Below are 13,455 nucleotides of genomic sequence, written 5' to 3'. Positions count from 1 at the left end.
TCTAACCCCTGACCCCTGGAAAGAGGGATGCTTATCATGTTTAAGGAACTCATTGCCTCTACCCTACCTTAGTGCTTCACTTGATCTTCAAGTAGCAAATGGAATTGGTGAGCTATTCTCACCATTGACATGGATAGCCTGTCCCAGCATGACTGAGTGGGGGGAATCAGGGAAGGGGGAATTAACATATTTGGAAACAGCGCATCTGATGACTGTGTCTGTGTGAATTCCCAAAGAAAAAAATCCAGATTAAGGAGGATTAATCATAAAGGAGAATGGTTTATTGAAATAGTTGCTTAAGTTAGAAATATGTCATACTTTTAACTACTGAATACAGAATCTAGGCGATTTAACAAGCTTAGCTTTCATTTTAGCAGATTATAACCAAGCATAAGCAGGCCCCTTTTATTAGGACCACTACTTACTCATCAAAGTTAACTGTGCCAGTATGGCTGTAGGCCCCATTAACTCAAATGTAAATGGTTGGTCCAAAGGCGAGCAGCATAGTAAAACCACGAGGGGCAGCAGCCACGTGCAGGGTCTGGCTTGGTGCCAGGATCCCCCATCTCAGACGGGCTTCCTGGCCTCCCTTTCTGGCCACTTGGGATGCCAGAGCTGTCCTGAGACCTACAGAATGCTTTATAACCAAATTCTGGTGACTGATTCATATCTTATTTTTTTAAATGTTACTTAAAATCTTACCTCATCAAAATATTTTACGATGTATTTGTAGATTTCTGTCAAGGCCACTTCTTCATTAAATTCATTTTCATGTTTCTTAAAGAAAGAAAGCCTTGTTGAGAGATTCTGAAATGGCTTTTTTTTTTTTTTTTTAAAGAAATATCCAAATCCAGTCTTTTTACTTTGCAACAATACCTTAGATTCCTGAGTTAAGAATTCTTCCATCTCTGAAGATGACAATGGAGGCAAATCCCTGATTGCTTTGTAATAAGACTTGACTTCCTCTTTGTAGGTTGGGATATCCTTGGCATAGAGAAGTTTATTAGTTGGTGCTTCCTGAAAAACAACCACCACCAAAAGAGTTTTTAAAAAACCATGGGGAATTTATAAGAGTACCAGTGTAAGCTGAACCTCCACCACTATTATCTCCTGGTAACAAGGATTCTTCATACAGTAGGCCTTCATAAACGTTGTTGACTGAATGACTGACTGCTATCCAGATATTTCTGGTGAGTCACTGTTATTTTCAGGCAGATTAAATGCTAATATATTCTGCCTTCCTCTCATAAAAGAACTGAAATTATTATTTTTGCATGATTTTGAGTTACTGTAACAATGGAACTTATTTCAATCATAGTTCATTACTAATAGTTGTAAAAAGCCTGAATTAAAACATTTGCTCTCATCCTCACCCACCAGTGAATTCTGGCATTTATAAAAGGTTTGAGTGTAGTTCTGATTGAGCCCTTTATATAACCATGAACGTGGTAAGTAATTGGCAGTGGCAGATTTTTCTGCTTGTCCCTTCTATTTTATTAGATTATAAAGATCTTCCAGTGTCCTCAGGAAAGAGCATGGTCATTAGTATTGGTGGCTCTGATGTCTCATTTTGCAAAAATTCCCTGGCAGTTTGAATGTTTTTAAGTAATTTTAACAGTGATATTAAAATTTAAATGAAGATTTGTTTTTAAAAGTTATAATTTTGACAAAATTAACATCTACTGTCAAAGAAAAATTAATAGTCAATCTAAGAAAGAAATGGAAAAATGTATTTGAGCCAACCTGAGGATTATGACCCAGGAGGTAGCCTCTCAAGAAAGCTGTGAGCACTGTTTGGAAGAGGTAAGTGGGGGAGGCCTGTATCTGTGATTTGAGGGAAGGGGGATGTGCAATCAAATGCACATCTTGGTTGAAGTTTACTGCTATTTGTGAGGAGCAGATATCTTAGAAATGCACTAAAACCATTAACTAAGTATGGGAAGATTCAAGAAACTGAGTTCATAAAATTTTCTCTTGAAAATATCTAACTAACTGAGGGCTAGTTCTGCCAGTTTTCCCAGAGCACAAAATGCCTCATCCTGATCTTTGCCTTGAATTCCTTTCAGGGTGTATTATAGGTCAGTGACTGCAGCAGCTAATGACTTGATTCTTATAGAACTGGATGATGGGCATCATTTTTTATTTTGACCAATGTTGGGGAGGCATTTCATGACCAGGAATGCTTATTCCCAGGTCAGATGAGGATTTCATTGATAGGCCACTCACTGTGCTATTACTGAACGAGGTAGGCCCCATTAACAGTAGCCAAAAGCCTCTGGACCCACCTGTCTTACTAGTCTGTTATGGTCCAGGAATGGTCCAGGTTCCCTCCTGTTGCTTCTTCCCACATCTAGAATTACACTATTACAATCATTGATATTTGGTCAATCATTTCAAGTCACCTAGTCGTCATGATTCTTATTGGAGGCTCAGTCACACATTTGGTAATGCAAGAAATAGTAATCTTGTAAAATAGGCAGAACGTAAGTAATACAGGTAGTAGCATTAATCAGGTCATAAGTAAGTATTATTTAACCTAAGAGCTTCCATTAGGTGCAGCCCAGTATCTCCCCAGGTCATCTGACCAGTCTGTTCTGCACATATAAGGAGGGTGGTGGGTCATCGTGACACCTTACAGGATTGAGAAATGAATGTTATCTTCTAAGGAGTTACACAGCTAGTGACAGAAGAAGAAAAATTGTTCTTTATGGTTCAGCAGGTGTTTCTGCCATTGGGGAGGTCTGGTTAATTCATAAAGCAGGTGCACAATGCACACTAGAAGAGAGGGAGGAGGCCCAAACAAAAATTTGCTTAAATTTTTCTTATCTTGGAATATATTTTTATTGCCTCACTCCTCAGGGAAGATAGGTGAATTAATGATAGGGCCAGTGTCACAGTACATTTTTAAATGTATTGATGGCTTGAATGGCCTAGCAATGGCTTGATGAATCATTCTGAAGGATGCCTAGACTGAGAGAATTACTGAGATTTTTTTCACCTGTCAAGTTTAAGTAGAACCCACAACTCATGCAATCACATTCATTCAATAAAGATGTATTTAGCCAGGGACTGTGGGTAGGCATTGAATGAAAAACCAACCAGTACCTGCCCTTAAGAAGCTTACAACCTATCAGGGAAGACAAACTTACACAGTGCTTACTAAGATACGAGTAACTAGTAGCAGAGTATAGAGCAAAGAAAAGGACCATAGAGTTAGTTAGACATATGCTCTTAAACAAGACTTGTAACCTCTCAGAACATCAATTCCTCATCTATAAAATGAGGGTAATAGTAAGTACTTTATGGGGTTCTTGTGAGGATTAATTGAAATATGCCAGGAACATAGTAAGTAAGCAATAACAGCCATTTTTACTATGGATAAGTAACCAGTTACGTGTCTTTCCGTGTATTGCATGCTAGGAAGAACTTTACTGGTCAAAAGAAGAAAGTGCATGGGAAATCCATCAGGGGAACAGTCACAGAGTAGGTATGTTTAGACTAATCTGATTCTCCTGCAGTTTCTGGTACACATTAGGGAATCATGTTTCTTGAATGAATGAATAAGTAGGGTTTTACTAGACAGAGGGGTTATGAGACAGGAAAGGGATGAGCAAAGGGATGTGAAAACAAGCTCATGGTTAAGTTTGGGAAAACTAAAAGCCATAGCATAGAAGACAGAAGGATTGGGCAAGAAAACGAGGAGGCCAGAAAAGAGACTTGAAGCCCAGTCAGGAAGGGCCATGTGGCACTGTGAAGATTGTATCTGGTGGGTAATGGGAAGTATTTACAATGTTTTAACTAAGCAGGAGCCTGACAAGATCAGAGTTATGTTTTAGAAAGATAACCTGAGACACAGTGAAAGGGGGATGAGGCAGACAGCAGGGGCCAGGACACCAGTTAAGCAGGCAGTTATCCCAGTGGAGAAGGGATGAAAGGATAGGTCAGAGGAGTGAGAAGAAAGGGACAGACGTGAGTAGTAACCAATTGGAGATAGAGGTGGGAGGAAGAAGGAGTTGAAGGTAATGCCAAGGATTCTACCTTGAGAGACTACGCAATGCTAGGAAAATAAAAGTCAAAAACAGGTTCGGTTTGCGGTGAGTTTGGATTTAGACTAGGAGTCTGAGGCACCTATGACATGTCCTTCACACTTCATTCCAGACACTCTGAACATCCTTCCACCAAAGAGCCACTGCTCAGCATGAAAAGATTTTCTAAACCCATTAGATACGTAAACTGCTCAGTTTAATATATTTCTGAGTACCTGAATAAGACCAAAACATCTCTTTCAAAGTTTCCTCTGTATTTTTATCTTTTTTTTGCCTTTTAGAGCTTTTGCTCAGCAAAGAAAACCATAGAAAAACAATATTGATTTGATTGTAAACTGACAAACTAGAGGTATTAGAAATCTCAGGCAAGATTTTCTTCCCCATCAGAAATTTGTTGTATTCAAATAGACACTTTTAGGTATATTCAGATGGAATTAATTTAGGCAAATTTCAATAGTTTCATACTTTGGGTTCATAGTTTATTAGCGCCTGTAGACGATTTTTCTAGGAAACAAAGAAAAACAAAAGGTTTTCACAGGCAGAGTCTGCAGTAGGGTGGAAATAATCTATTTTGGTTTTCACTTAAACTAGATTAAAAATAGAAATAAATGAGAGATTTTTTGAAGAAAAGCAAATTTTCAGTGACTATCACTGACTTTCTTTTTAGCTGGTATGGTTTATTATTTGAATGTTTACGAGGAAGACAGAAATACGTACAGGAAATCCTAAAGCTGGGCCTTACCTTCCCAAGTTGCTGCTCTGTGAGGGAAAACGCGTCCATGAACGCCTGGGCGATCACTGACAAACAGCCATCTATGTGTGGTGTCTTCTTAATGTCAAAGACAAACTGAGGGTTCTTCAGGATATTTACCCAGAAGCGAAGAGGGAGGCTGTTCCAAGAGAGAGAAAACTCTCTTCAAATACAGCCATTCATATGAGGCAGATGCTCTGTTTATCACAGTTTGTAAACGGGTGTTTTTGTCCTTGTCATTGAAGTATGCAAGTCTGCTTTGCCAAATATACCAAGCAACAGATGGCAGCATCACTCAGAACAAGAAAGGGTTAAACTGTCTGTCAGAGCTACTGAAAGGGAGGACTGGAGAAGTCTGAAAGTGGCCCTTGACAAGACAAGAATGTTCTCCACAAAAAGTTCCAGATTATATTAAATAATGGTTACCAATGAGAGCATCTCATCAGATCTCTAGAACCTGACCTCTTCTCACCCCCTCTAAGTGCTACACCCTGGCCTAAGCCACTGTCATCTCTCACCTAGATTATTACCCCCCAGTTCCCAACAGTTAATTCTCCCACAGGTACTGGCAATCCTCTTAACTCAGAATCAGGTCCTGTGTCTCCTCTGTTCAAAACCCTCTGTGGCTCTCCATCCCTCTCTGGAGAAAACCCCTGCATGATCTAGGCCTGGGCCCTCATCTACTACTCTTCACCTTACTCGCCCCAACCCCACTGGCCTCGTCGCTCCTCTTCATGCATACCAGGCAGGCTTGTGCCTCAGGACTTTGCTTTTGTCCGTCTTTCTGAAATGGTCTTGCCCCAGACGGTCTCATGGTTTGTGCCCTCTTTGAAGACCTGATCCAAATGTCATCTCCTGAGGCCTCTGACCACCCTATCCTGTCTCTATCCTTTTTTCCCCACTCTGTGCACTGCACTAATCGACTTCTAATATACCACAATTTACCTGTTAAAATGCAAGCGCTGTAAGAACACGGATTTCTGTCTGTCTGTTACTGTATCTCCAACACCTAACAGTACTTGGTATACAGTTGGTACTCAGATGTTTGCATATGAACTTGGAAGTCATTCAGAGTCCTGTGGCCTAGCTAATTCCCTCCATCATAGGGGCTGCTGGGCCTCTCAGTAGCTCTCCTGTCCTGACTAGCACCCCTGCTCGTGTGCTGCTGTCTTCACAGTAAAATTGTCGCCTGCAGCACCGGAGCTTGGTGTGGGAGAAGCAGGGCCTGGGAGGGAGAGGCTACAACAAAGGGAGGGAGGGAGGGAGCCAGAGTAGAGAGTTAGGATAGACCTGGAGCTTTTAACACTTATTTAAAATGGTCTGGCTTGGGCTTCCCTGGTGGCGCAGTGGTTGAGAATCTGCCTGCCAATGCAGGGGACGTGAGTTCGAGCCCTGGTCTGGGAGGATTCCACATGCCGCGGAGCAGCTGGGCCCGTGAGCCACAACTACTGAGCCTGCGCGTCTGGAGCCTGTGCTCCGCAACGGGAGAGGCCGCGATGGTGAGAGGCCCGCGCACCGCAATGAGGAGTGGCCCCCGCTTGCCGCGACTGGAGAGGGCCCTCGCACAGAAACGAAGACCCAACACAGCCATTAAAAAAAAAAAAAAAATGGTCTGGCTAACCCCAGTGCTTAGAAGGGCTTGAGGCTGTACTGAGAAGTTCTGTTACATCGTAACTAACTAACTCTCATTCACCTCATGCACAGAGTATTTCAATTGGAGGTAATGAGCTATGTTTCTTTACTGAGGAGAAATTTTAATTTGGATGCCTTGCCTCAGCTTAAGGTAAAGTATTAAAAAAACAAAACAAAATACAACCCTTTGACTAATTCTCATGGCATTTGATCAAATAAAAGGAGAAATTTCTATACAAAATGGACAGCTTGGAAACCGCAAAGAGTAATTCTCTGAGGGACAAATTTAAGAGTCTTCTCTAACGGAAAATTATAGGATAAAACCACAAAATATTAATTTCTCATCTTTTACTGGTCAAGCTAAACTTGTTTAAAGATAGTAGAGTTTATTTTCTTTGTCCTAAAGACTAGGAGTCTCAGCACAGGAATGGTTTTGTTTATTGTTTAAAAATAGTAACAGCAAGAAACTGCTTTGACATGATAGCTTACCAAGCCGAAAAACTCTAAGATAGGGATAAATGAATCCTTCTGTAACCATCCATGCCCTTCTTTTAAAGATTCTGACCCAGGTTTTTGAAAACAGTAATCACCTACTGTTCGTTCCCACCTGTTTGTTTTCCAAATATGTACAACATCAGGATCTGTGATTTTTTTGCTTTCAGCCTGGGCATCCAAAAAGTCAAAAAAGTATTTTATAGCAAACGGGGCTCTGCTGTTGGGTAAACTCCAAATGCTTCTAAAAAGTTTTTCGAGCACAGAGTGAATTGCCACCTGAAAGACAGAGCACATCAGACATGGAAGATTAAAAAAATAGGGTGGTGGTTTTGAAAACATGAAAAATGAAATCTGAGTTACAAAACAGAGAAAAACAAGCTGAAGAGAAAGTATGTAAAATCGTCAAATGAGGCCAACACTCACAGTATTAGACAAAGGTCCTGAAAATCCATGCCCAGGTTTAGATCTGCTTCAGAAGCTTCTTGCTGATAACACTGTTTAGTCAACAGGGAGGCTATCTTAGACATCTCTAGCAGTTGAAATGTAAGTTGGAGGTCTATACATAAACCAAGAAGCCCCAGACGTTTGGCTTTTATTATGTTCAGCCTAGAAAAACTCAAGTGATGTTGCTCGGTTCCCAGAACTTTTCCTGTTGCATGTATTTCCATCATAGGGTTTTATTGTGTACTTTCCAAAGCATTTGAGTGTTTTACTAAAACCAAATAGGCAGAGCTCTGTGGGACAGATGAGAAAATCAAGAGGCTCTGGCTGTCCTCTACCCACTAAACAAATCTAAGCTCCAAGCAGATGCTCTGCTATAATCTGAAGAAGCATGCCCATCAGAAGACTAGGGCCAGGTGTAGATAATAGCATTTACATTGCTAGTCATTTCAGAAAAAAAAAAAAAAAAGGATCACCACAGACTTCCGTTAATCCCACTAAAAGCCAGATAAAGTAAAATTTGCTCCCAATTTGGTACTCCATGGGCTTTCATATCTGACACTTTTATATGTGAACAGAATTCTTAATTTTAAAATGATCTCCCCCCTCTTCATTTTATTTGCAATTCAAAGAGGGAGTTTTATTGCTCACCTATAATAACAAGTAAACAAAAAGGAACAATTATGCCGTCCACCTAAAAATATAACAATAGTGCAATGGTGGGTAAAGGGACTGGGAACAATATTAAATCCCTGACTGAAGATGTTATGGTGGAAATTTGTAAAGTGCTTTATCTTTGCAGTTTGTAAAAACAGAAGAAGGGGGTAGGAAGTGTTTACAATTTAAACTTTCATTTTGCTTTGCTAGAAGGCACAAGGGATTTGTAGCATTTTCACACTTCAGTGGAAATTAAGTCAAACACATCATACACCCCCAAGGTAGCCGTAAAAGCACTCCCAGAACAGTAAGTTTACCTTGGTCGACAGCAGCTTTGTCAGATACATTTCTTTTACTTTGAACTTGTGCTTCCCTCGATGTCTCTTTCCCTGCACATCTTGGAATGCTTCCGAATCTGGTAAAATCTAAAGGGAAGACAAGAGTAGAAGAAGCGTTACCCAAGGAGACCGTTCGTGCTGCAGAAGGCGTCCGATTCAGCAGGAGCACAAGAAAGCCTGAACTCACCAAATGGCAGTGGTCTTCTGAGTATTCCACATCTGAACGCCCCAGAAAGAGGGAGAGAAACAGTCCATTAAAACAACAGCCACGGTAACTGGCCTTCTCATAAGATGCCCCATTTGTGCTATAAACAGAAGAGGTTACTTGAGCCCTCCTACTTGAGCTCTTCATAGCTACACTTCCCCCCCTGCTGTGTCTTAAGACCTTAAGAACAGTATGAAGACAGGATGGGCCAGGGGCTGGGGTGGGAAGCAGGTTCCCTGTCCCTGGAACAGAGGCTGACCGATCACCTGAGGGTGGGGTAGGAGAGGTTCAGGTCAGCTAGAGCTGGGGCACCTACTGTGTGCCAGGGGCTACTAGGCAAACAGCAATGAATAAGACAGACCTAGCTCTCACCTAATGGAACTCACATCCTAGCCAATGAGACAGACTTACTAATTACACAATTAATTATTTAATTAATATCCTTGTGATAAGGACCGTGGAGGAGAAGAATATGCTAGGAAAGTATCTAACAAGAGACGAACCTAGCCTGGGAGGTTCTCTGACGAAGGGATGTCGGGACTGAACCTAAATGAATGGATAATGAGCCAGGCCAATGGGGGAGGGGAATGGGTACAAAGGCCCTGCGGTGGGAGGGAAGGCGACCCCTTCTAGGATCTGAGAGAAGGGCAGCAAGGCAGAGGTCATAGAGCAGGTGGGAGAGCAGCACAGAGTGAGGACAGTCTGGGAAGAAACGAGGTTGTGAAGGGAGTGGCAAATGCAGGGAAGGGAAGGATTAAAGCACTTGGTTTTTTGTTTTGAAGATGAGAGAGACTAGAATACCTCGAAATACAGTAGTGGGGGAGGGAAAGCAAGTGTAGGTGAGAGGAGAGATCAACGGTGGTGGTGGATGGTGGGATCCAAAGCCCAGGTGAGAGACAGGTCTTGCTGGGAGGAAGAGCAGCCCTGGAATGTCAGGGGAGCGAGGAGGAGGGAATGGCAGACGCAGGGAGGGAGGGTTAGTGCACGTTGTTGAGGGAATTCTGATTTCTGTTTTCTCTGTGAAGCACTGGGTGAAGTCATCTGCTGACAGGGGAGCAGTGGGGGTCAGAGCTTCAAGGAGAGAAGGTGGGATTATGGAGAACACAGTCAGTTGCCTCGAGAAGCAGAAGCACGGGGGGAACAGGCTACGTGGAGGGTCCTGGTGAAGACAGCAATTTACTGTGACTCCAACTGTGCTGTCGTGGGCCTTTCCCCTGTGACTGCCCAGCTGTAGGGTCAGGAAAGGTGAGAAGTTGGGTTCATCCAGGGCTGGGCTGGGACTTTCACAGAGTGGGTGATGAAAGGACAGAGGGGCAGGGGTTTGGAGGGTTAGGAGAGTGATCCAGTGTCCACTGGATTGGACAGGGAGGAAGCAGAGGTGTTGTTGACTGCCTCGAAGTCCCATGAAGTGATCCAAATGCAAGATCTCCAAATAACAAGCTCTCAAAAGACCAGTCATTAAAGCCTACAATACACAGCTCTTGCACTTATTACAGCACAAGGACACCAATCCCCCTAGACCAGAAGGATAGCCGCCCTCTGCAAGGTGGTTTCTCACTATAGCCTGACGTAGTGATGGATGGGGGAATGTGGAGGGGGGCAGGGTTCCCCAAGGGGTGTCCTACAACCTACCAAGTTATCCTATTTAATTGGGAGCCCCGCATTCTTCGTTTGCACTCACCAGGTACTGGGACCTACCAGGCTGCTCCTAGCACTGAATCCAGGAATCAGAAAGCCCCACCTCCAGCTGTGTGTGTGAACAGGTCCTGTTGGTGAGGCCCAGAACCTTTCTGGGGGCTGAGGACTGACAGTCTTGGCGTGGATATAATTTCTCTGGAGACAAACCTGGACCCTGGACCTAGGGATTTTCTCAAGGCACTGTCACAGTGTTTTTCCTGCCCCGAGGCTGGCGGGGAGGTAGAAGAGAGTTTAGAGACTGGCCTAGTTAACTTTTCCACAAAGCTCCCTCTGTAGTTGGTCTGTCACTAGGAGATTTGGGCTAAGTGAATTATCTTGTTTGTTCAGAGCTTCCAGGGCTGTGTGATAATCTGCAGGCTTCCCTCAGCTTGCCAGGGGGATCCCCTCAGTTAGCCCCCATCCTACTGAGGAGTTGGAAAAGAGTTATATAATGGCTAAGATTCTGCCCTGAGCTTAGGGTGCTTAATGACAGCAACTTCCTCAGTGTCGGGCAGCCGGGGCAACCACTGTTTACAGTTTCCTGTCCCCCTCTTTGCAGGGTTCACATTCTTAGGACCAGAAACATCGAAACGGCTTTCCTCCACTCTCTCAGAGAATTACCTGGCAACAACTCAATCTCATCTTTGTGACAGTACATCCAAGAGAGGCAAAAAGTGATACTTTGTAAAGTGGGGTGAGAACAAAAGGTTAACAGCATTATGTCTGTTACCTGAAGTAAAATTTGCTATCTTCTTAAAGACTTTTATAGTGGATCCATTTGATATCTGAAAGCAAAGATAAAAAATAGATGAGTTTTCAAAACTTAATGTGTTTCTCAACTTTACCCAGGAATTAGATGGCTGGGTGGATCTTATATTCTCTCACTTATTCAATCAAATATTTATTAAGAATTCCTATGTTTTGGGCACTGGAGGCTGGGGCTATAATGATGAGCAAGACACTGCCTCTGCCTTCAAAGGGTCTGCGGTCCTGTGAAGGTGGCAGACAAGGCCATGAGATGCGGGGAGGCAAGTGCTCAAAGGATGCTGTGGGGCCAACAGGAGGCGGGCCAGCCCTGGACCAGGGGAGGACCCAGCTGTGCTGGGAGGCACCTCAGCCTCCAGGGGGCAGGAGATGTTTGGGCCGTTTTCATTTTGGGGGTTCCTACTGTATTAAGAAATGCTGAAACAAGTTTTCAAAAACTAACCTATAAACTGGTGACAGAGCAGTTTCACATCCAGGTATACACCTGTACATATCCTGAGATAAACTTTGTAAACGCCCCGTACTGGAAATAACCATCAACAGTAGAATGAATAAATAATTTGGGGTATATTCATAAAACAGGCAATGATAAAACAATGAAAGTGAGCAAATTACTGCTACATGCCACATGCATGAACCTCACGGTGATAATGGTGAGCCCAAGAAGCCTGACAAAATGGAATGCATACCATGTGATTCCATTCACATTTAGCTAAAACAGTCAAAACTATGATTTCACTGTTTGGAGAAGAGAAGGGGGGTGGTGATTAGGAACGTCCAGGAGGGAGCTTCTGTGGTGCCCACAGTGCTCTATTTCTTGATCCGAGTGGAAGTTATAAGATAGGCTGACTTTATGATAATTCATCCAGTAGTACACTTACAATTTGTTTTCTTTTCTGCAGGTATTTCTTATTTTTTAAAAGAAGCTTGTAAAAATCATAAAATTGCATATACTTTTAAATAAAAACTTTAAAATTGAAACATGACTTACAGGAAAGTGCTAATATTAAGTGTACAGCTCAAGAATGTTCACTTAAGCACATACTGTGTAACCACCACCCACATCAAGATATAAAATTATATTTCAAGGTCCCAAGAAGTACCCCTATTAGGCTTCTCAATCAATAACCACCCCATCTTCATCCAGGGGTAATCACTTTTCTGACTTCCATTGCCATTGATTAGTTTTATCTGTTCTTGAACTTTATGTAAATGGAATCATTCAGCATAGGGTCCATATAAGGTCTACAATGTTTATCTGTGTTGTTGCAGCTACCAGTAGTTCATCCTTTTTAAATTACTATTATTCTATTGAATGAATACATTACAAAAAATTGCCATACAATAAAAGGAAAGAAGTATTGACACATGCTACAACATGAATGGACCTCAAAAACATTGCTAAGTGAAAGAAACCAGTCACAAAAGATCCAATATTGTACAATCCCATTTATATAATTTGTCCAGAATAGGCAAATTTATACAAACAGAAGGTAGATTACTAGTTGCCTAAAACAGGAGTTGGAAGAATGAGGAATGACTCTTAATGAGTTCAAGGTTTCTATCTGAGGTGATGAAAATGTTCTAAAATTAGACTGTGGTGATGATCGCACAACTCCGCAAATGTTCCAAGAACCATTGAATTGTACACTTTGAAAAGGTGACCTTTATGGTATATAAATCATATCTCAACACAGCTGTTAAAAAACTGCCACAGATTTTAAATGTACACATTTGACAAATAAATGCTTTTACCACACGGACACACAATTTCAACACCAATGTATAGCCTCTTTTGGAGATAAGGTCAAGAGTTCTCATCTGAGGCTTTTTGGGACCGTGTAAGCCGGGGCCCAATGGCCTTTTGTGCACCCCTTCCCCACACCCAACCAGGGGAAGAAGGCCTCTTCAGGCCAAGGGGGACTAGATGCTGAGAGACAAGAGAGCAGGCCTTGCTTCCTGGGAGGAGGAAATTGTTTTGAGGGGCTGGCCCACAAAAATGTAAGACAAAGGGGCCATAAGAAGAGGCAGGTCAGGGCTACACAAATCTTCACCTTCATTCTGGGATGTGGCTGAAAGATTAACCCTGTCATTTCTGAACATTCATCAGCTAAGTGATTTTTCCCTGCACTTGAAAGCGTGAAGGCTGTTCTGAATTCTAATATTAATTAGGACCTGGCCTCCCTCCGTTTGGAAAAAAGTAGAAACTTAGAATTTCTCTTCTGGCCTGCAGCACATTGGTTATCAGAATGTACAAACCTGCTCAGCAAACACCAAAGGATTAAAGCCTAATCTCTTGCAGGTTGTCCCCACAGAGGAAGGAACACGCGCAAGAGCCAGCCCTAGAGGGGGCCCCTGAGCACAGGGTCCAGCCAGCTGTGTCCAGCCAACCACTAAGTGCGGGCCAGAGGCCTCCAACTCCTGGTGTTCAGGACATTTTGTAGGGAG

At 42.6% G+C, this 13,455-nt stretch overlaps 1 protein-coding gene and 1 long non-coding RNA gene across 4 annotated transcripts in view; one reads left to right on the top strand and one right to left on the bottom strand.

Moving 5' to 3' along the window:
• Positions 1-13,455, bottom strand: part of PLXNC1 (plexin C1) — a 145,634-nt gene that overhangs the window by 3,011 nt on the left and 129,168 nt on the right. Inside the window, exons 24-30 of one of the 2 annotated variants that reach the window (XM_082350412.1) lie at positions 10,973-11,027; positions 8,548-8,579; positions 8,340-8,447; positions 7,037-7,200; positions 4,789-4,936; positions 877-1,017; positions 703-777 (exon numbers count right to left, since the gene is read on the bottom strand). In XM_082350412.1, coding sequence (XP_082206538.1) covers positions 703-777; positions 877-1,017; positions 4,789-4,936; positions 7,037-7,200; positions 8,340-8,447; positions 8,548-8,579; positions 10,973-11,027 — 723 coding nt within the window. Of the gene's footprint in view, positions 1-702; positions 778-876; positions 1,018-4,788; positions 4,937-7,036; positions 7,201-8,339; positions 8,448-8,547; positions 8,580-10,972; positions 11,028-13,455 lie in introns of those variants that run through there. The other variant, XM_082350413.1, reaches the window with a different exon arrangement.
• On the top strand, positions 1,025-11,993 carry LOC309609249. Of its 2 annotated transcripts, XR_014233341.1 has the most exons (4): positions 1,025-1,194; positions 8,459-8,631; positions 10,802-10,936; positions 11,910-11,993. It is a non-coding gene; the product is annotated as an uncharacterized lncRNA (long non-coding RNA). The 2 variants fall into 2 exon arrangements; XR_014233342.1 differs by lacking the exon at positions 1,025-1,194 and having other exon boundaries at positions 8,438-8,631.

The sequence above is a fragment of the Balaenoptera borealis genome (assembly GCF_965194805.1).
Source record: "Balaenoptera borealis genome assembly, chromosome: 13".
Lineage (NCBI taxonomy): Eukaryota > Metazoa > Chordata > Mammalia > Artiodactyla > Balaenopteridae > Balaenoptera > Balaenoptera borealis.
This window is presented reverse-complemented; position numbering and strand designations above follow the sequence as displayed.